Here is a 23978-nt window from a genome sequence, read left to right as displayed (position 1 = left end):
GAAAAGAAAAAGAAAGGCCCTGAACAATAGAGTATTGCCAAATCCAAAAAACAATATTATTTCAAATTTTAGCAGTCAAAACAAACAAAAGTGGAAATAAAATAAAACAATAACAATAAAACTCTGTCTATTCTTTCACTACCACAATCATTCTTTATACAAAAAATGATTGTTTTAGCTGAGACTTTATCCTATTTTGATAAACCTGGTAAGTCGGTGATTAAAGGAGAACCTAAAAGTATGGTGATCACAATCAACTGTTGTTCAGAGTACAGATATTAATAAGATCTTCTCCATATCTGGTTAGGAAATATATGAAGGAGTTGGCATTTACTGAGCACTTTCCTTCTGGCAGCCATTCTTCTAGATACTTTACATGTATCAGTTCATTTAATCCCCACCACTACCCTATTGAGACATTACTTCCATTTTATAGATAAGAAACTGAAGACAGAGAGGTAAGTAACACCCAGAACCATGTAACTGGTGAGTAGCAAGACTAGAATTCAAAGCCAGGTATTCTCACTCTAGACTCTTACTCTTCAACACTACACTGTAATACTAGAGGTGACCTTCAAGAATGAGACTATGATATTCAGTGGAAAGGGACCCATCTGAAAGCTTACTCCATTGGGAGTTGTGTCCCTGTTAAATATGGGCCAGGTCTTCCAATTCATATCATGCCGGTACTGCTGGTGCACATGCTCTCCCAGGCCATACACATTAGCACTAGGCAGTCGGGTGGAAAGCTGCAAGAACTGGTTGGCAAACAGGAGGGGCCCAATGCTTGAGTCAAACCTAGACACAGGTGGAGAACAGAAGGATGGGTGAGCAAGCGGTGTGGAGAGAATGTAAGTGCTTGGAAAAGCATCCTTTATATCTCAATGACTCAATAGCCCCCATTCATTCAGTCCCATTTGCCATCCTGTGACATTTTTCTATGGACAACAAAAGATTAGGACTCCTTGAAGAAAGGGACCATGTGCAAATTTCTTACTCCCAGACCAGACAGCCTACCACATGACCAGAACACTATACTTACAATAGGAGATGTTCAGTAAATATTTACTGGTGGACAGTTGATTATATATTATAGATGGAGGGAAATAAAGGGAAAACTAAAGAGAAAAAAAAATGATTGTGCAAACAGAAGAAAGAGAAAGAAAGTCAGAAAACAATATATACTTTAGAAGGTAAAGGGTCTGGTCAGTAATAATTGTCTCACAACCTTCAGGAATATTGTTGAAACACCCCCTTCTCCATGCTTACAGACCTCCCTGTAACCTTCTTACTCTGATCCTTCGATAGGTTTCCAAAACTTACAAAACACGATTGTTGCTTCTTCTGGTCACTTTGATGCTAAATGGCTCTCTGGAGATTTCAACTCGGTAGGTCAAAGAAGCAGCAGCATTTCCACTGAAGGACTGCACATGTTCGTGGGGTACTTCAAACCTGCTACTGGTTTGGTCGGTCAACTGTGCAGAGATAGAAATAGAAGGAAAGCCAAAATAAAAACTTGTCAGAGCTTCCCAATATCCCTACTTACGATACTGGAATCAGGTACTGATCAAACTGACCTCATATCTAAGGTAGATGTACTCATTATGTTACCAAATTCAAAGGGTTCACCTTTGGGCATAAGTTAGTCTTTAGGTAGAGACATACACAGCACATCTGCAAAGATGGATTGAAAGCTGTGATCTCCCTTATTTTATCTTCCTACCACATTCCACATGTTATCTAGAGTAAATAAATGAAAGCCAAACTCACTAGTAAACTGTAATACATATTCAGGAAACTATCACACTAAATGAAGACTATTCTGTATATGTCTTTAACATACAGGTGCCAATTAATAATGACAGTAGAGAAAAATACCTCCAGTAGCAAATTTTTCTGTTTTGTAGTAACTGCAGTCACTGGATAGGGAACAAAAGTCTCTCAAAAAAAACTTTAAAAAAATAAACAAATTACAACCTTAAAGTGGAAACGATTAGATGTCTGATATTCTGCTGTGAGAAGAACATTGTCAACATTGCTTCCGAACACGGGTGAAGAAGGCAGATTTTTCAACCGGGCTGTGAATCCTAACACAGGAGGAAAAAAAAAAAAAAAAGGTTTTCATAGTTGACTCTGCAAATTCTCAAATAATACCTACACAAAAATTAGGATACATGGGGCTGGGTGTGGTGGCTCACACCTGTAAACCCAGCACTTTGGGAGGCCGAGGCGGGTAGATCACCAGGTCAGGAGTTCGAGACCAGCCTGACCAACATGGTGAAACCCCGTCTTTACTAAAAATGCAAAAATTAGCCGGGAATGGTGGTGCATGCCTGTAATCCCAGCTACTCCGGAGGCTGAGGCAGGAGAATTGCTTCAACCCGGGAGGCAGAGATTGCAGTGAGCCGAGATCACGCCACTGCACTCTAGCCCACACAACAGAGTGAGACTCCGTCTCAAAAAAAAAAAAAAAAAAGAAAAAGATTGGGATACATGTCAAAGGGATTGATGAAAAGCCTTTATTTCTCAAAAGAAGGGAAAAGACAGACATATACCCCATCATATGCACATACTATCTTTGGCAGATTATGGCGCTAGATATCACCATTACATTATATAAAAATCTGTCTCTCTTCTATAAAATCTGATTGAAAACCTCCCCCAATAAGCCTAACACTCATACCACAAGCCCATCAGTCATTTGGTGTTAATCAGATTCCCTTTACATTCTCAGAATTGACATACATATACACAATTCCTTCTCAGTCATTTTCATATTGCATTATAGGTGATTATATCCATTGATGCCATCTCCCTAATTAAACGGTAAACCAGGTGAAAGCTGAGACCTTATTGGAACAGTCCATCAGGCCCAGAGCATCTGAAAGGGAAACATGCCTCTTCCTTTCTACTGAGAGCCTCCCTAAAGCGTCACCTTCTGCTATCCCCTAAAATGGTCATCATTATGTTCTGCATTTTTTGGGGGTGGGGTGTGGCTGGATGGAGTCTAGCTCTGTCACCCAGGCTGGAGTGCAGTGTCACGATCTCAGGTCACTGCAACCTCTGCCTCCTGGGTTCAAGCGATTCTCCTGCCTCAGCCTCCTGAGTAGCCAAGACTACAGGCGCATGCCACTACACCCTGCTAATTTTTGTATTTTTAGTAGAGATGGGGTTTTGCCGTGTTGGCCAGGCTGGTCTCAAACTCCTGCCCTCACATGATCCATCCATCTCGGCCTCCCAAAGTGCTGGGATTACAGGTGTGAGTCACTGTGCCCAGCCTATGCTCTGCATTTTAGAGTAAGAGGAAGAAGAGGGGCTACTCACTCCATGAACACTTATATTGACTTTCACAACATGTTTATAAAATTGGAATTATTCTCATTTCATAAAAATAGCACAAAATTAGAGTTAGAAGTAGTCTGAGAGGTTAGTGATTTCAAATCCCCCACTTTAAAAGGGATAAACTTGAAAACAAAAATGATCAATGATTATTGCACAGTCATGAAGGTCCATAATGGGGAAGCTGGAAAGAGGACATGGCCCCTCAACTCCCAAGGCAGAGAATAATTCTTCCTTGGTGCCCAAATAGATTCTAGTCCTTGATTAAGAGCAGTGCCTACCTTCTGTCACATGTGGTTATGTGGTCCCACAGAGCAGAACTCTGCAGGCTGCCCCAGCTCTCCTCTGGGGGACACAGAGTCATCCTCCAGAGGGTCTGGACCTCCTGCATCGTGGCAGACTATGGCTTACCTGCATTTGTGTTTACAAGGTCGCCCTCCATGTGGTAGCTATGATTCTTGGAATAGTAGCACCAGGGAACACTTACAGCTCCCTGGGGATTCCAGCAACAGCCACGTTGGTCACATGTGGCCTGAAACAACAGGTTAGTCAAAGAAGCTCCATTTAGTCGTAGAACACAATCATTTATAAAGCATAAAACATCTAATCTGAGACTATGGTATCAAGAACTTCATTTACAAATAAGGCAACTGATATTTAGATAAATTGTGCCATATACCAAGAAATGGCAGAGCTTCTACCTATAACCAATTTTTCTGACCAGTGTCCTTCCTATGTAACAGTATGGGAAGCAAAATGCATTTTGTATCTTTTATCACAAAAAAACTCACAAACATATTTAAAGAGTCTAAACAATAATATAATTATATCACCAGTAATCCAAAATTACAAATGGAGCTTCATTTATATTTGCTTTGACTTTTAAAAATAAGACTTTGCAATCAATTCTATTCTGAAGCTTTCAAATCAAACTGATGTTGTTTTGACTTTTAAATATATGCCTTACATTCATGTGGATTATACATATGTGAGATATATGACATGTATACAGTCCCTCAACTCCTCCAGAGGCAGAAAGTAGTCCTTCTTGACACCCAAATAGATTCTTACTTAAGAAAGGTATGTGCCTTCTAACATAATTAATGACTGAATCAAGTGGAGGCCAAAATGAAGATAGTTTCTTTCTCACACCAACTAATTTGGGAGAAGCAACCAGGTTAAACACAAAAAAGAACAAAGACGTCTCTCCTCATGAGTGCGCACTGAATCAAGTGATTTGCAAGTAATAGAAACCAGAGAAAATAACACGATGTTGCTTTCAAGATTAGATCACAGAAAGACTGAAGCTTCTGTCTTGCTTGCTCTCTTTCACTTTCACTGTTGGAGTCCTCGTTCTGGAAGAGGCAAGTTGTCATACTGTGGAGGGGCTCACATGGCAAGGAACTGAGGGAGGTCTCCAGCTAGCAGCCCACAAGGAACTGAGGTTCTCAGTCCAACAACACCTGAAGAGCTGAATCCTGCCAACAACTGCATGAGTGAGCTTGAAAACAATCATCCCATAGTCCTGGAAGACACCTTGACTACAGCCTTCCAAGAGACACTGAGCCAGAGGCACCTAGCTAAGCCACGGTCAGATGTCTGACTACAGAAGCTGTGAGTAAATATTTGTCATATTAGGCCATTAAATTTTGGTATAGTTTATTACACAGCAATAGATAACTAATACCTCCTGCCAGATCATTTTACAGATGAATTACCTTTGGCCCAGAGTGGTAAAGCTTCTCCAAGGTACAGTGACCTGCCAAAGGTTACTCAGCTATTGAAAAGGCAAGAACATAACTTAGTTCTCTTACTATCCATTTCTTTTTTTTCTATACTCTGGGTTGAGTATCTCTAAGCACACTTTCAGGAGAATACAGCCTTGCAAATGGTAAGAAAAAATGTTTTGCTTAGTTATACGAAAAATGAAATTTAATCAAATGCTATTTTTTACACTAATAGCCAATATGAGGGATAAACAATGATGTCCATACGTGGTTTATACTGCTGTAAGATCAGGTTCCACTGTGAACTCAACCTCAATCCACAGTTTTGTCTTTGTTCTTGTAAAACCCACTCAGATGAAACCTCAGCATAAAAAGAAAAAAGTGTTGAAAGGGAGGGTGTTAAGCATAACAGCTTTTGTATACAGCCTGGAGTTTAATAATTTTCCCATTAAACTGGAAAGGACAAAGATCAGAGTGGCCAAAAGAGCAAGGAATGCAAACAGTCTTTGTTGGCCAAGTCAAAAACGCCAGCTTCCACAGTAGAGCTAAGTCATTGCAAGAAGTGGGAAGAGACATGGAGCAAGACCCACATAATAAGAGAAAACAAAGTATATAAAACCTAGGAAAATAGATTTTAGAAAGAAACTATGGAAAATGATGGCATGCATAGAATTAGGGCACACAAAGAAATTAGGCCCAGGACAAAAAATGCCCCTTTAAGTTGGATATGAGAATTAAATATTTAAGGGAAACTGGCAAAATAACATAGAATGTGTAACTACCAAAACAGTACTGAAGCAAAATTGTCGGAGTTGGGGGGAGTGTGGAAATCCTCGATCCAAATAGTTAAGAAAAAAGACAAGTTTATGAAGGAGTGGGGGTGGGGACTAGCACATAAACAGAATGAAGAGAAAGCACAAAATGAGACCTTAGAAAGAATGTTCTATTCCTGCTCCCTGCCATCAATGGGATCTTTCAACTCTGAGTTCTGGAATTGGGGATAAAAGACTTCATCAAGGAAGTGGAAAGGATTTTAGAATTCAAAGGTTCAGAATAAGTGTAGAGAGTTGTCTTTAAAATCTGCATAGAATTCTGTGAAGAAACTCATTGGTAGCTTGATGGGGATGGCATTGAATCTATAAATAACCTTGGGCAGTATGGCCATTTTCACGATATTGATTCTTCCTATCCATGAGCATGGTATGTTCTTCCATTTGTTTGTGTCCTCTTTTATTTCACTGAGCAGTGGTTTGTAGTTCTCCTTGAAGAGGTCTTTTACATCCCTTGTAAGTTGGATTCCTAGGTATTTTATTCTCTTTGAAGCTACAGAATGGGAGAAAATTTTTGCAATCTACTCATCTGACAAAGGGCTAATATCCAGAACCTACAAAGAACTCAAACAAATTTACAAGAAAAAAAAAACAGCCCCATCAAAAAGTGGGCAAAGGATATGAACAGACATTTCTCAAAAGAAGACATTCATACAGCCAACAGACACATGAAAAAATGCTCATCATCACTGGCCATCAGAGAAATGCAAATCAAAACCACAATGAGATACCATCTCACACCAGTCAGAATGGCGATCATTAAAAAGTCAGGAAACAACAGGTGCTGGAGAGGATGTGGAGAAATAGGAACACTTTTACACTGTTGGTGGGATTGTAAACTAGTTCAACCATTATGGAAAACAGTATGGCGATTCCTCAAGGATCTAGAACTAGATGTACCATATGACCCAGCCATCCCATTACTGGGTATATACCCAAAGGATTATAAATCATGCTGCTATAAAGACACATGCACACGTATGTTTATTGCGGCACTATTCACAATAGCAAAGACTTGGAATCAACCCAAATGTCCATCAGTGACAGACTGGATTAAGAAAATGTGGCACATATACACCATGGAATACTATGTAGCCATAAAAAAGGATGAGTTTGTATCCTTTGTAGGGACATGGATGCAGCTGGAAACCATCATTCTCAGCAAACTATCGCAAGAACAGAAAATCAAACACCGCATGTTCTCACTCATAGGTGGGAACTGAACAATGAGATCACTTGGACTCAGGAAGGGGAACATCACACACCGGGGCCTATCATGGGGAGGGGGGAGGGGGGAGGGATTGCATTGGGAGTTATACCTGATGTAAATGACGAGTTGATGGGTGCTGACGAGTTGATGGGTGCAGCACAGCAACATGGCACAAGTACACATATGTAACAAACCTGCACGTTATGCACATGTACCCTAGAACTTAAAGTATAATAATAATAAAAAATAAAAAAAATAAAAAAAAAAACAAAAACAAAAACAAAACAAAAAATCTGCATAGAAGTATAGCCTAAGTGAACCCATAGAGGCACAGAGGTAGGGTCTTAGATGATAGAAGACAGTGTTTGAACTTGACTCAACATACAGTAATAAACCACTATATGTACTGGAGTTGGGTAGAAATAACAACAAAAGTTGGATGTAAAAAAGAGCAATTCTAATCTCTCATGTAACGGAATGGATGGGAGAAATGGAATTCAGAAGGGATGCTAGGGGGCACCTGGAGCAACCCAAGCATGAGGAAATGATGATCTAGGGATGGCAGAGAGAATGGAAATGAAATGCCTCTTCTGGAAAATATCGTTAAGGAAAATATTTTAAAATACATGAAATACTGGCCAAAGGGATAGAAGGGATGAGCCAAGCAGAAGTTCTGCTCTTTCTGCCTCAAGAACTAGAAGCTTAATAGAATTACTAACAGAAATCTGGTAGCTGAGAAGGAAAAGCAGATTTGGTGAGGAGGTAATGAGTTCAGCTGATGTGACAGGAAGGGATTCAATGAAGATGCTCTCTAACCAGTTTCAAGCCGAGAACTAAAGATATGAACTACAGTTAGATAATTGAGTGATCTTTTTTTCTAAGATCCATGAAGGGGACTCCTAGAGTCCATTCTCTCGACAAAGAAGAGTCTCCCAAGAGTACTCAGGGTGTCAGGGTGGCTTGATACATTACTTCCTTCTGTACTGGAAAAGGATTCCCTCCCATAATTGGTAGAATGAAACAATGGTATTTACAACAAGAACCATCTGCAGAGAAAGTTATTCTTTTAGTTCTTTTACATATAATCTTGGAGGACAGATGATAAGAATGAAAAAATTATATGGGAATGGCTTCAACACCAGAACATTCTGCCTACCCTATCTGTTGTGTTCATAACTTCTTCCCACCATCCTCTTTCAGCTATATTCCCTTTAATGTGAACGTCATACAAACACATCACTATCCATAGCCTCAGCTCTTAACAACAATCTGGATCAGCATACAGCTCTCAGGATTCGTGAAACATACAACAAAAGGCCTAAGATGTACCTTCTATAAGAAAATGAATCATTGAAAGTGCCAGTATTTCTCTCTGGCTGAGCAAAAAAGGAGCATGCCAATTAATACATGCCAAGGTCATGGAGTAATTCAGTTGGGTATGACATGTAGAAAAGCCAAAGATCATTTATTGAACTTCAATCTTGATACCATAGTACTTATCAAAAGATCTTACAATAAAGCACCAAAGAACCATTACTATGGCTGTATCTGAAGTTCACCAATACCCAATAACAAGATGGAGTGTTGCAGTAGCGTGACATACGGAGAATGTGATAATCTAGGTGAGCTTCCAAGTAATTAGTGAGCTATTGAGTACAGCCCAATTGAGCTATTGAGTAACTTGCAAAATATGACAGGGAAAGTAAATGCGTGTGCATCAGCTTTCTGTAAGTTTCGCACAACAAACATAGGGTGTGGGCAAAGTACTTTATAATCATCATAATTAGCTGGACTTCAGCCGATAATCTAGAAACACTGGGCTAAAGTAAATACCCAGATGTCTGCACTATCTTTAATCTGGCATTAATTACCTTATAGCATAAGGTAATTCCAAAACATAGCCCTTGAAACTTTGCCCTTATTTTAAATAATGCTTTGTGCACACGTACGAATTTTTACTGTAGATCCCAGATGAGCTTTGGAAATTCTGAAAGGAGAAGGAGAGACATACAGGGCAAGAACAGAGGCAGAAAGAACTAGTAATCATGTAGTGTTGCCATATAAAAGACAAATACATTTTTAGTAAGTAAGCCCAAAATCTTTCATGGGACACACTTATACTAAAACCTGATTCATTGTTTTTCTGAAATTTGAATTTGGCTGGGCAATCACACTTTTATTTGCTGAATCTGGCAACCCAAGGGAATATTCCAGGTCTTCCTTTCCCAAAGCTGCACTGTCATACAAGCATGGACAAAGGTTAATTTGCCTGAGCGGCTAATGGCTGCAACGTAAACACCTCTCTTGAGAGTCACTAATGAAGAAAACCAAAACAAAATGAAAACAAACAAAAAAACTATCAAGTTGCATAAATTCTGAAATGGAAACAAAATTCATAACTCAAACCTTTGTTGGTGGCTGGTCAGGGATGCAATTAATTCGTTCCAATTCATTTACCACGGGACATTCAGCAGAAACAGGAGTGGTACCAGTTGTTCCAGGATCTGGGGGACCAGTTGTCCTAGACTGCGTGGAAGTGGTTGTTCCAGGATCTGGGGTACCAGTTGTCCCGGGATCTGGGGCTATATCAAAAGCAAACATAAAATGACCATTAAACAAATTTAATTTCACAGACATTCAATAGTTCTCAGCACCTCCAATTAACTCCACTACTGAGTGGGCTTCACTCTGATGACCTCAAAATTTATGCATTCACTTTATAAAATGTCACTTGTTCCTGCTGACTGTATTTACCTCTGTGTGTCTCTACATCATCTCCTTCTACTCCCAACTCCATCCCCTACAAGATGGTATGTGTAAGAATAAGCACTCCACCTTTAGACTAGAAGCTCATGAAGTTGGGGACCACCCTTCCTTTAGTCTGGGGGTCAGTAACTATGGCCTTCAGGCCAAATTAAGTCAAAGCCTGTTTTACAAACAAAGTATTACGGGAAAATTACACACATGCACATTACATGTTATACACATTACATACTCATTTATTTTTAGCTGCTTTGTGCTACAAGGGCAAACTTAAGTCATATGGCAGAGTCTGTATGGCTCACAAAATCTAAAACATTTACTATCTGGTCCTTTACAGTAAAGTCTGCAGACCTCTGATCTGATTCTTTACTTCCAACCCCAGCAGCAAGGGCACACAGAACATGTGCAGTACAAGCGCCATCCTAGTCACAGTAACCTTAACTTTGCTTGCTCAGTCAACAGCCCATCCCCAGGACAAAGAATGCTTCTGAGCAACATCATTCTTCTGTAAATACAAGTCCTATATGACAAAAGATGTAAAGGGAGCCCACCAGTCTAAAAACTGACAGCTAGGACTTACCTAAGGGCTGGAGAACTTTGATTTCAGATTTAAAAATCAGTAAATTAGAAAAGGTGTTTTTAGTGTATCCTAAAATAAGGAGGTGAGCTTTCTTGAAGGTGTTCTACAATAAATTAATAATGACATTAAGACAAAACAGTTAGTCTTCTGATTGGTTTTCCTTTCATTCGGGGTTTCAGATTCAAATTGTGCCAATGTCTGCACAACGGTTTTAGTTACATCTTTAGAATCACATAATTTTAAGAGTTGAGCAACCTTTGAGACTTTTTTTCTATAAAAAGTAGAAATTTGTTGTAACAAGGGATGGGGTAGGAGGGGCAGAGAAGCCACAGGTTAACCCTTGATTGCCTGGTTCTCCTAGGAAGTTGCTCCTAGATGAATCAGATAAGAAACCATGGATAACTCTGCATAATCCAGCTCCTTTTGGGGATATAAAAATTCAATAAACAAAAAAACTTTGATTAGATGAGGGTCTTCAGAAAGTCCATGAAAAATATGTATTATGAAAAAATGATGTAGAAATTTCAAATATTTTTGGTACTAAAATAAACTCACAGTAGATTGTTACAATGTGTCTGAACAGGACTTAGCTTGAGGAACCAGGAAAGATAAGGCATCAGTTTGAAAAGAGTGCCTATCAGAGCAACACAAATTCTGCTAAAATTGAAGCAAGAACAAACATCAAACTCATGATGAAGCTTGGGTGGAAAAATGGTGAAATCACTGATACTTACAAAAAGTTTATGGGGACAATGCCCCCAAAGAAATCAACAGTTTATAAAGGAATAACTCATTTTAAGAAGGGCCAATACAATATTGAAGATGAAGCCCACAGCAGCAGACCATCCACATCCATTTGTGAAGATAAAAATTAATTTTGTCATGCCCTAATGAAGAGGACTGACAAACAACAGCAGAAACAATAGTCAAAACCATGGATGTCTCAAGCGGTTCAGCTTACAGAGTTCTGACTGAAAAAATGAAAGTTGAGCACACTTTCTACTCTACGGACACCAAAGTTGTTGCACCCATATCAGCTGCAAACGAGAGGAGAACCTTAAATGGAAATTTTAAACAAGTGGGGATCAAGATTCTGAAGTATTTCTTTCAAGAGTTGTAACAGGAGATGGAACATGGCTTTACCAGTGCGAGCCTTAAGACAAAGCATGGCCGGGCGCGGTGGCTCAAGCCTGTAATCCCAGCACTTTGGGAGGCCGAGACGGGCGGATCACGAGGTCAGGAGATCGAGACCATCCTGGCTAACACGGTGAAACCCCGTCTCTGCTAAAAAATACAAAAAACTAGCCAGGCGCGGTGGCGGGCGCCTGTAGTCCCAACTACTCGGGAGGCTGAGGCAGGAGAATGGCGTGAACCCGGGAGGCGGAGCTTGCAGTGAGCTGAGATCCGGCCACTGCACTCCAGCCTGGGCGGCAGAGCCAGACTCTGTCTCAAAAAAAAAAAAAAAAAAAAAAAAAAGACAAAGCACAAGGCAATGGCTCCCAAGAGGGGAAAGTGGCCCAGTCACAGCAAAAGCGGACCAGCCAAGAGCAAAGGTCATGCAACAGTTTTTTGAGATGCTCAAGGCATTTTCCTTGTTGACTTTCTGGAAGGCCAAAGAGCAGTAACATCTACTTATTATGAGAGTGCTTTGAGAAAGTTAGCCAAAGCTTTAGCAGAAAAAGCGCCCAGGAAAGCTTCACAGAGTCCTTCTCCACCACCACAAAGCTCCTGCTCATTTCGTCATCAAACAAAGGCAATTTTGCAAGAGTTTTGATGGGAAATCCACCTTATGGTTCTTATTTGGCTCCTTTTGACTTCTTTTAGTTTCCTAATCTTAAAAAAATCTATAAAGGGCACTCATTTTTTTCAGTTAATAATGTAAAAAAGACTGCATTAAAAAGGTTAAATTCCTAGGACCCTTAGTTCTTATGGATGGACTAAATGGCTGGTATCATCTTTTACAAAAGTGTCCTGAACTTGATGGAGTTTACATTGAGAAATAAAGTTTATTGTTTTTATTTTTATCTTTCTGTCTTTCTATTTCTATATTTCTATTTTTCCACAAACTTTTTGAAGTCTCTTATATACTCATTTGCTTGCCTTTCACATAAGGGTATTGTTAATTACCATTCTTAGCAGAATTAGAGCTATTTAAGGAAATTTGGCAAATGTATTTAAAATGTCAATCATGGAATCCTGCAATGCATTAATTGCTAAATCAAAGTATCACAACTTAAACCTACAATGAATATCTACTGAGCTGCCCAAAACATGTAGAACACACACATATAACAGCCCCCGCAACAAACACACACACACGAGCATGAAAGCATTACTTTCCTGCCATTGATGAAGATTTGCTCTAATAAAAACAACACATGGAGAGAGCCCCAGAGTTACTTCTTACCTGTTGATTTCAATGACTCCTTGGCTAAAAGCACAATTAGAACAATACTGATGATAAACAACACGAGCAGAAGAACACTGAGCACAATCTCCAAAGTAGTAAATTTTTGCAGCTTCTTTCTTGCCATCTCTAAAAAGCAAAAGAAAACAATTTTAGATGTGAATTTGATTTACTATATAACTAGTAAGATTTTTAATGGAAAAGCTCAAATGTATGCAATGGATACTATAACAAGCCTCCCAAGCCCCCATTATCTAAATTAAAAAATTATCAACTCATGGCCAATTCATTCTGTCTTTATTCTGGTCCACTTTTCTCCCTATCCCGAATTACTCTGAAGCAAATCTCAGGTCTCATGTCTTTTAATCTAAAAATACTCAGCATGTTTCTTTAAAAGATAAGAAATCTTGCAAAAGGCAAAATATTATCACACCTAACATATGTTTAGCATTTTTCCATGTTTTTTGGCCACTTGTATGCCTTTTTTGGGAAAAATATCTGTTCATGTCCTTTGCCCACTTTTTAATGGGGTTATGTGTTTGTTTGTTTGTTTTTTTCCTGTTGAGTTGTTTGAGTTACTTATAGATTCTGGATATTAGCCCTTTGTCAGATACATTGTTTGCAAATATTTTATCCCACTCTGTAGGTTGTCTGTTTACTCTATTTTATTTTTTTTACTGTGCAGAAGCTTTTTAGTTTAATTAAGTATCCTATTGTCTAATTTTGTTTCTGTTGTGGTTTCTTTTGAGGACTTGGTCATAAATTCTCTGCCTAGGCCAATGTTCAGAGAGATTTTCCTAGGTTTTTCTTCCAGGAATTTTATAGTTTCAGGTCTTACATTTAAGTCTTTAATCCATCTTGAGTTAATTTTTGTACATGGTGAGAGATTTCATTCTTCTGCAGATGACATTCCAGTGTTCCCAGTACCATTTATTGAATAGGGAGTCCTTTCGCCAGTGCATATTTTTGTCAAGAATCAGTTGATTGTAGGTATGTAGCTATATTTCTGAGTTCTCTGTTCTTTTTTACTGATTTATATGTTTATTTCTATACCAGTACTGTGCTGTTTCGGTTACTATAGTCTTTTAGAGTAATTTGAAGTCAGGTAATGTGATACCTCCAGCTTTATTCTTTTTGCTTAGGATTACTTGGGCTACTTACACTCTTTCAGGGTTCCATATGAATTTTAGGATTGTTTTTTCTAAACCTGTGAAGAATAATGTTGGTAATTTGATAACAATTGCACTGAATCTGTAGATTGCTTTGGGCAGTATGGTCATTTTGATGATACCGATTCCTCCAATCCTTGAGCATGGGATGTTTTCCAATTTGTGTCTTCTACAATTTCTTTCATCAGTGTTTTATAGTTGTCTGTAGACATCCTTGAACCTCCTTAGTCAAATGTATTACTAGGTATTTTATTTTATTTTATTTTATTTTATTTTATTTTATTTTATTTTATTGTAAATGGGATTGAGTTCTTGATTTGGTTCTCAGCTTGATTGTTATTGGTGTATGGAAATGCTACTAATTTTTGTACATTAATTTTGTGTCCTGAAACTTTACTGAAGTCATTTATTAAATCTAGGAGTCTTTTGGAGGGTTTAGAGTTTTCTAGGTATAAGATTATATCATCAGTAAACAGAGGTAATTTGACTTCCTCTTTTCCAGTTTGGATGCGTGTTATTTTCTTCTATTGCCTGATTGCTGTAGCTAGGACTTCCAGTACTAAGTTGAATATGAGTGGTGACAATGGGTGTCCTTGTCTTGTCTCCATTTAGGGGGAATGCTTTCAATCATACTGAACTTTTCCTTGCTCAGTATGATTTTGGCTATGGGTTTTTCATATATGGCTTTCACTATTTTGAGGTATGGTCCTTCTACCCCAAGGTTGTTAGGGGTTTTTATATGAAGGAATGCTGGATTTTATCAAATACTTTTTCTACATCTATTAATATGATCATATGGGTTTTGTTTTTAATTCTGTTTGTGTGATGAATCACATTTATAGAATTGTGCATGTTGAACTATCCTTGCATATCTGTAATAAAACTCACTGATCGTGGTGTATTATCTTTTCCACGTGCTGTTGGATTCAGTATGTTAGTATTTTGTCAAGAATGTTTGAATCTATGTTAATAAGGGATATTGGTCTGTAGTTTTATTCTTTTGTTGTGTCTTTGTCTGGCTTCGTTATCAGGGTGATGTTGGCTTCAATATTAGTTTTTAAAAGTCATTTTCAAGTGAGTCACAGAAATCTCACACTATTCTATTTCTTCCTTTCACAAAAGACACATGTGCTAAACATTTCATTAGTGTCTTATTTTTTTTTATTCTATCCCAAGTTCTTCTCGGAAGAGAGGGCAGTGCTAAATAGAGCACGAGAATCCCTGAGCTCGATTTCCAACCCTACCATTTTTTGCTGTGGTAGCTATAACAATTTATGTAATACTCTTGAGTCTCAATTTTCCTATCTGTAAAATGAAACTACAATTTCTTCTGTTATTATTATCTATTGCCAGCTTCTTATTGTGGAAATCAAATAAAAATATTCTAAGTCATAAAGCATAGGTCTCATTATATTATTATTTACCAAAGAGAAGACAGGTAGTGGGTCCTGGGTAAGAAACAGAATGTTTCTACAAAATATGTCAGTCCTACTTTCCCTGAGTATGGCACCACACCCGACTTGGTGTTCTGGTAGAGCAGCTGATGAACAATGCTGACTGCTGTCCTGGTTCACTTGCTCTGGTATGACCCCCATTAAGTGCTTTATGGCCCCATGTGTTGAATGACTCATGCATTGCCTGGGACATAAGTGTAGAAAGCCAGGAAGAGGAGCCATAGCTACAGTCTTGCCTATACAAGACCTACTTTCCCCACCAACCCACCAACACTTGCTTTCCCAGGCTGCCTTGTAAATCATACTCTCTTTACTCAAAAAGAACATCCCCTTTCTTCTCCTGTGAGGTCTTAGTTCATGACTCCCTAAATCAGGAATTGTTTGATATTCCCTTGCAATCTCATTCTCCACCCAATCAACGTTTCCTCCCATATTCTCTTCAGTAGGAAGCAGTCTTCCTTAGTCATTTATCCAAGGACTGGTTGAATAAGAGGACTTACTTCTTATACATTGATAAGAAACTGCTATTAGTCAACATAATGCCCTCTTACTATGCAAAAGGAAATGGAGCTGTGAAAGCAACCTTTCTCTACAACAAGGATTGCCTTGTGTTTTCTAGAATAAATTACTCCAATTCTAGTCTTTCTTACCATGACTGTCTCCACTATCTCACATTCCAAAGAGCTTCATAAGAAATCCTATAAAATTAAACTTGCTTGTTAAATTCCATAAAGATTAATAACCTCTCATGCCTGGTATAATTAAATGAACTAATAAAGCAAAGAGTGATCTTATGTTCACTAATAAGAAGAGGAGTTAGAATGTCTATCCAAGTGACCATGTCTCCTGTTTGGTAGATGCTAATATTTGTAAGATGTGAGATTGCTTTTTATAACAATATTTAATTTTTTTTCAAATGTTTATTAACACACTATGTTAGACACTATGAAGAAACACCCACCCATTGCTGGTCAAACTATAAATACCCTATGCTCAATGAAGACTCAGCAAAAACTATTAAAATTACTCATGCCCATTACCCAGCAATTGCATTTATAGAAATTCATACCATAAATACACTTACACATTTGGGAATCAATGTATATACAAATAAAGGTTTTCCATCACAGTATTACATGTAATAGCAAAAGATTGAGGACAGTGTAAATATCCATAGAGACAGTACTCAGTAAATATGTGAAGTAAAATATAATTCAATGTTACTTAAAATCATGACATGGCAGGTGTTTTTAATTTCACAAATTATTTGATACTCCTCTCTTGAAGAGGTAGGCCAAGTCCCCACCACCCCCCGCTTTGAGGATGAGCTGGACTTAGTGACTCACTCTCAACAGATAGGATATGGAGAAGGGATAGCATCTAACTTTCAAGACTAGGCTTTACAACTTCTTCCTTGCTCTTTCTCTTGGATCATTTCCTGAAGAAAACAGTTGCCATGCCATCATAAATTCAAGCAGGACTATGGAAATTTCTAGCAAACAACTGAGGTCTTTTGCTAAGAGCCATCTGAGTGAGCTCCCTTGAAAGCAGGCCTCTATCCCCATTCAAGCCTTCACATGACTGCAGTCCTGGCTGACATCTTGGCCAGACTCATGAGAGACCCTGAATCAGCACCACTCAGCTAACCCACTCCCATATTTCTGTCCTGCATAAATTGGGAGATAATAAATGTTTGTTGTTTTAAACTACAAAATTGTAAGGTAATTTGTTACCCTGCAATAGATAACTAATATGCATAGGTAAATATGACTTTTTAATAAAATATCATTAACATTTTTTTTAAAACTTGCTGTTTATCAATAGTCCTTTTGCGCCATATATTCAAATATGGTTACTTGCGCTACGGAACAATAATATCTATTTTCTAGCTATACAAGAGAAAGGTTTCCTTAAACCTTAAAAAAAACTCCAGCATTATCTGATTGACCTTACTTCCTGCATTATAGAACCCTTGATGGTGAAGCTTCCTATCTCAATTAGAAATGCAATTGAAGAAAAACTAAGATCAAGAAAAATGGCAAGAGGCAAATAAAAAAGGAAATAATTTAAATAGGGTTAAGTGCTTTTAAAAATGTTTTTTTTAAAAACCGCTACTTGGCAATCTGTCCTTAATCTCTGACTATTATTTTTATAGGACAAATATATAATTATACAATTTTAATGCTAATGATAATAATGGTTAACAGTGATTGAGCAGATATCCTAAGAGGCTTCCATAATTTGTCACATGCAATTTTTATAACAACTGCAAGTTGATTATGGCTACTATCCTCACTTGCAGATGAAAAAATTAAGCTTCAGAAACATCAAATAACCTGCCTGATGTCATACAGCTGATAAGGAGCAAAGCCCCAATTTGAACACCTGCCCTTTGGACTCCACAGCCATGGCTTTCAACCGTTACTCTATAGTCTATGCTATAATGCTCCACGGTGTACACCAGCTTGGGCTTTCTGTGAGATTGTAGTTTAATCAAATAAAACCACATTAAGTTTATGGCCCATAGCACTGTTTTAAATTACCTGGGAGACCTAGAAGAAGCTACTGATGTGCCTTATGTGCCACGTTCATTCATCATTATCTAAGCTATATCTCTGGAAGAAAGAAATCTGCTTGCAGTTTATTTATTCATTCATGAATTATTTATTAAGTCCCTACAATGTGCCAAGCATTCTTTCAAACACTGGCTATACAACAATGAACAAAACAGATAAAAATCCCTGCCCTCGTGATTCTTACATTCCCACAAGTAGAAAAAAGAGACAATAAACAAAATAAATAAATATACAATAGGTTATACTGTATAAGTATATGGAGAAAAAGTGGGAGATAAATGAGGAATGTTGGGGTAAGGGTTGCAATTTTAATTAGGTTGGTCAGAAAAAAAATCGTACTGAAATGTAAGAATTATTACTATATATATATAGGAACGCTTTTACACTGTTTGGCGTGTAAATTAGTTCAACCATTGTGGAAGACGGTGTGGCAATTCCTTGAGGATCTACAACTAGAAATACCATCTGACCCAGCAATCCCATTACTGGGTATATACTCAAAAGATTATAAATCATTCTATTATGAAGACACATGCACATGTATGTTTACTGCAGCACTATTTACAATAGCAAAGACTGGGAACCAACCCAAATGCCCATCAATAATAAACTGAATAAAGAAAATGTGGCACATATACACCATGGAATACTATGCAGTCATATAAAAGAATGGGTTCATGTCCTTTGCAGGGACATAGATGAAACTGGAAGCCATCATTCTCAGCAAACTAACACAGGAACAGAAAACCAAATACTACATGTTCTCACTCATAAGTGGGAGTTGAACAATGAGAACACATGGATATGGGGAGGGGAACATCACACACCGGGGCCTGTCAGGGGATGGGGGACTAGGCGATGGAGAGAATTATGACAAATACGCAATGCATGTGGGGCTTAAGACCTAGATGATGGGTTGATAGGTGCAGCAAACCACCATGGTACATGTATACCCATGTAACAGACCTGCACGTTCTGCACATGTATCCCAGAATTTAAAGTAAAATTTTTAAAAAGAATTATTTATATATATATACATTATGCAAAAGCAATAGAATTTTTTTTCTTCTTGAATTATTTAGTATATGAATAATTGTCAAAGCTCATTGTCCTGGTACTGTCATAGTGCTTTAGGCAAAGTAGACAAATCACATGGGGGCCCAAATTACTAAAATGGCTATCTAAATTAATTTGGAAAAACTAGATATTTGTCCTCTTTTCGGCATTATGGCCAGTGTTTGATGTGTACATGGAGGTCTAAGCCATTCTTTTAAAATCCTTTGCTAACACAAGGCATGAGATCTAGTAGAAAAGAGGATTCATTGTAGATAGACCAAGAACAACTTGCAAAGAGGACCCCAGCAAGCCATAGCTATTCATCAAAAATGCTGGGCAATATTAGTAGGTTGGGTCATCCTTTCCCAGCTGCTTGGCGAGTGGAAGGGATAAGGTAGCTAATGAATGGCTTTTTTCTTGCAAGTCTGGTCACATCCAAAGTGAGAGATCTAAGAGTCAGCTCTTACCCTAGACTGCTGTGTGACCTTGGAAAAACAACTTAACCCCTCTGGGTCTCAGTTTCCCCATCTGAACTGCAAAGGGATCATCTCTAGGAGACAGCTAACTCCTCCTCGAGCCCAGCAACAGAGTGTGCGAAGGCTTATATTTCTCATCACATTCCACAGCTGCCACCTGAACCAATTTTAAATGGAAAATTTCTTATTCTAGTTCCATTCCCTGCTTACAGAACAATTTTTATAGTAATTTTATTAGCTCCTTAAAATTTATTGGTGAGGGAATTCCTGATAATAAAAAATGATCATTGGCATCTTCTCAAAGTGTGAGTGAAATAGCAATGAGCTGTCTTAAATTTAGCGTAGCACTTCATTTGATCCCTAGTAGCACAGGGTCCTACCAGCACAACAAACCAAAGACCCCCTCCATCTCACCCCCTCTTGGCACACCTGCAGACATACACTTATTGTCCCACACCAGGACACAGACTGTAGACAGTTTGGACACTGGGAGGTCCTCCTTGCCCAGCAAAGCCGCTGATTAGATTCTGCAACAAAAACCTACTGATATCCTTTTTCAGGGAGACCCATGGGGATTAGTCTCAATTTCTTTCTCTCCCCCAAGAGTAACTCTCCCTTCCCACCTCTGTAACCAGTCAGAAAAGAAATGCCTGCATGTGTCTAGCTAGACTCTGGCAACTAGTAAGGATCCATTTTTTTTTTATTTTAAGTTTTACCAGGGAGGGCCAAAAACAATTTATCACCTTCTCGTCTTCCCACGGGCACTCCCATTCTACTCCACACATGACTGCCAGGACAGATACCCTACTTTTCTCTTTATGACCTCCTTCCAGATTCCACAGGAAACCACTCCTAACCCCCAGTGCATACCAACTCATAAATGCATCCCAGTTTGTTACACACACCCTCAGTCTATTCCCTAAAATTATTCTGTATTTGATCAACAGAGATACCAAACCCATAAGCATAGTGATAGATTTCTCAATTTTCTGACTATAATTGGTTCTCCAATTACATTTTCTCAATCACAACTCCACATCCTTTCAGAGAGAAATGCTCTAATCTCACTCCCAAATTCTAACTCCTTTTATTCATTTCTCTCACCTCATATCCAGAATCTGAAAGAATTTCTGCCTGCTGCCTCAACCTAAGTATTAAGTAATTCATCACACCTCACACAGAAACACACACATAAACACACAGGTTTCACTACAATCAGGCTTATAGATCTGGCCTTAGTTCAGAAAAATATACACACACTAAGAAAAAAAGATGAATGAGAATTTTGTTCCATGTGTATGCATGTGCATAATTTTTGATTTATTATTGGTGTTGTTTATCTTTGTCTGTGTTTAACAAATTGACAAGGGCATTTTGACTAAAAGAGACCAACTCACATTCACACACACTTGTAGACACACATCTGTAACCACAAAAGAACCCAAGGTTCACAAACATACCTCATTACCTCCTGCAGCCGCTCCCTCTCTGTCTGAAGGATGGCTTAGCAATAAAAGCAGAGGAGCACAGTCCACCAAAGCAACCAAAGATCTGGTAACTATTTACTGACCTATCAAGAAAATGTTAATGGCTTTCAAATGCAAATGAATGGCCAGCTTTTATTTCCAGGATCAGAATTTTTAGTTAATTAGTAATCATGGTCTTGCTCTAAGAAGGACATCCCTACGACTTTTAGAAGGAAATGTCAGCTCTCATGACTCACTCCATCCCCTCCAGGCACTGAATCAGTGGTAAGGACACTCCGTGTGTCTGCTAAGAGAACACAGACACAATTTGTAGATGATAAAGAGCAAAAAATAAATGACCTCAGTATTCCAAAAGAGCCCTGGTATCTTACAGTGACTCCGAACCTCTCAGGAACTCATTGACATTTAGTAGCACAATCTGATGATTGCGATGGAAGGAAGTTGTTTTAAAAATGTTTTAAAAATTGTTTTCTTCTTTCTTCTTTGAGGTGTCCTTAAGCTTGTTTGCAGTATGGAAATCCTTTAATAGTCTGGTGACTCTTGAACTGCCTTTGCAGAATTATAAATAAGAGAAATCTAACATGACTGACTCCATCTTGCTTCTAACCTCCCAGGCTAAATTATGTTTTCTGGGGGATTTTTTTTTTTTTTTTTTTGGTTGGCTTTTTGCTTATTCTACTACAAAGGCCAACATAACTATGAGAGGGATTTAGTTTATAGTTAAACTTGGAGTCAAGGGAAAATGATCCCCCTCCTTGCCTGGAGCTTAAAGCCACATTCATAAGGCAAGGTTGGAATTATGGTAGGGGCTTGGACTTTGCTAAAGAATAGGCATAAACAATGTCCCGCCATGGCTTAGTTTGTTTTCTGTAAGTTGCTTACTGCCCCAGTCACATAACCAATGTCACAAAATGTATAACTTCCCCAACTACCAAAGATAACATCACTGTATTGGTCTGTTTTCACACTGCTATAAAGACATACTTGAGACTGGGTAATTTATAAAGAAAAGAGGTTTAGTTGACTCACAGTTCCGCAAGGCCGGGGAGGCCTCAGGAAACAATCATGGTGGAAGGAGAATCAGGCACATCTTAACATGGCAGCATGCCAGAGAGAGAGTGAGCAAGAGCAGGGAAAACTGCTTTATAAAACCATCAGATCTCGCGAGAACTCACTATCAAGAGAACAACACGGGGGAAACCACCCCCATGATCCAATCACCTCCCACCTGGTCCCTCCCTTGACACCTGGGGATTATGGGGATTACAATTCAAGATGAGATCTGGGTTCGGACACAAAGCCTAACCATATCAATCACTATTGTGAAACCTAAATAACTGGTCTTTTAGATATTTGTTAGCGTTTCAGTAGACCAAGAGACACCACCTAGTCTTGAGGCCCCCCCCAACACACACACCCCTCCCGGGAACTGACTCAGCTGCACAAAGACAGTTTTAGGTGCTCCTGTGATTTCATTCCCCGCCAATCAATTACACAAGTTCTCCAGCCCCATGCCCACCAAAGTACCCTTTACAAACCTCAGCCTTTGAATCCTGGGGGAGATAGGATTGAGAAGTTTTTCCCTGCTCTTGTTTGGCCAGCCCTGTGATTACTAAACTCTTTATTTACTACAATGCCAGTTTAATAGTGCATTCAAGAATATATTGCTCTGTTTTATAGGTGTGCATTCCCCAAAGTGCTCGGAGGAGTGCTAGCCACTCCTTAAGTCCCTGCCTACAGAGCTTCCTCAAACTCTCTGTCAAAGCCAGACCCACATGAAGAGCCCATTCTGAATGCTGAGCCCAGAAGGGACAGATGAGGCCCCGTGTGCATTCTTCCTCCTCCTACATGGAACATGACTTTGTATTCTCCCTTCCTGGAATAAAATCCTTGTAGAAAATAATAATTTTATCTGTGTGGATTTTACTGGTAATTAACGGTGGGTGGATTAGGCGTCCCTAAAAGTATCCTTTTAGTATGAAATTGTCAAACATAGTATTTCATTCAAGATGAATCATTTCTTGGAGAGTATTTTCATGTTAAATTTTTAGATGATTTAATCTGAAAATTTGGGGAATTTTCCATAAAAATTGAGGAATTTTGGAAAATTTGGAGAATGCTCCTTAGGGATTCTCAGCCCCCATACAGCAGCAAGAGGATCACTTGAGCCCAGGAGATTGAGGCTGCAGAGAGCTATGACAGCACCACTGCACTTCATCCTGGGCAGCACAGCAAGACCCTGTCTCTAATAAAAAAAAAAAAAAAAAAAAAAAGAAGGAAGAACATGGACTTTCAAATCAAACTAGCCTGGGCTTAAATATGAGGTCCTCTACTTACTTTCTGCAGAACTTGGACAATCATTTCAATTTTCTGAAGCTCAGTTGCCTTATCTGGAAATCAGGGATGATCATGAGTACTTCATGATGTTACTTTGAGCCTAAGCTGACATAAGTACCTGACATCCAATGTCAGTTTCCCAACCCCTCCTCAGCCAGTCTTTTCTGAAAATGAAATAATATCCAACAAGCAGTATCATTAGCTTAAATTCTGTTAAGAACTACTCCTCCAGTTCCTCAACCCTTAGGAATAGCCACAGTAAACAGTCAACACATCCCACACTGAACTGATTCCACAGGCCAATGGAGAAAAACCATTACTACAAGACTCTCTCTCTCTCTCTCTCTCTCCCCCTCTCTCTCTGTTTCTCTCACATATGTGCGCGCGCACACACACACATATTCACAAGCGAATGGCATCTACACCCCCTACCTATCAAAATGATGTCTCACAGTCTTCATAGCCTACAAACATTAATTTTTACCTCTGTTTTTGTTGCAGCCAAGTTGCTTTCCTTCTTTCGTCCTATATAAAAGACCTTAACATCACATGCCACCTGCAAAGGGC

General features: G+C 38.8%; 1 protein-coding gene across 3 annotated transcripts in view; it reads right to left on the bottom strand.

Moving 5' to 3' along the window:
* The window catches only part of MGAM (maltase-glucoamylase), a 246667-nt gene extending 222689 nt beyond the window's left edge, over window positions 1-23978 (bottom strand). For 2 of the 3 annotated variants that reach the window (XM_074036172.1, XM_074036173.1), the window contains exons 1-7: window positions 21048-21099; window positions 12857-12985; window positions 9513-9688; window positions 3751-3871; window positions 1978-2087; window positions 1324-1475; window positions 627-798 (exon numbers count right to left, since the gene is read on the bottom strand). In XM_074036172.1, coding sequence (XP_073892273.1) covers window positions 627-798; window positions 1324-1475; window positions 1978-2087; window positions 3751-3871; window positions 9513-9688; window positions 12857-12983 — 858 coding nt within the window. In that variant the 5' untranslated portion in view covers window positions 12984-12985; window positions 21048-21099. Of the gene's footprint in view, window positions 1-626; window positions 799-1323; window positions 1476-1977; window positions 2088-3750; window positions 3872-9512; window positions 9689-12856; window positions 12986-21047; window positions 21100-23411; window positions 23465-23895 lie in introns of those variants that run through there. The other variant, XM_065542689.1, reaches the window with a different exon arrangement.

Source organism: Macaca fascicularis, chromosome 3, assembly GCF_037993035.2.
Source record: "Macaca fascicularis isolate 582-1 chromosome 3, T2T-MFA8v1.1".
NCBI lineage: Eukaryota > Metazoa > Chordata > Mammalia > Primates > Cercopithecidae > Macaca > Macaca fascicularis.
This window is presented reverse-complemented; position numbering and strand designations above follow the sequence as displayed.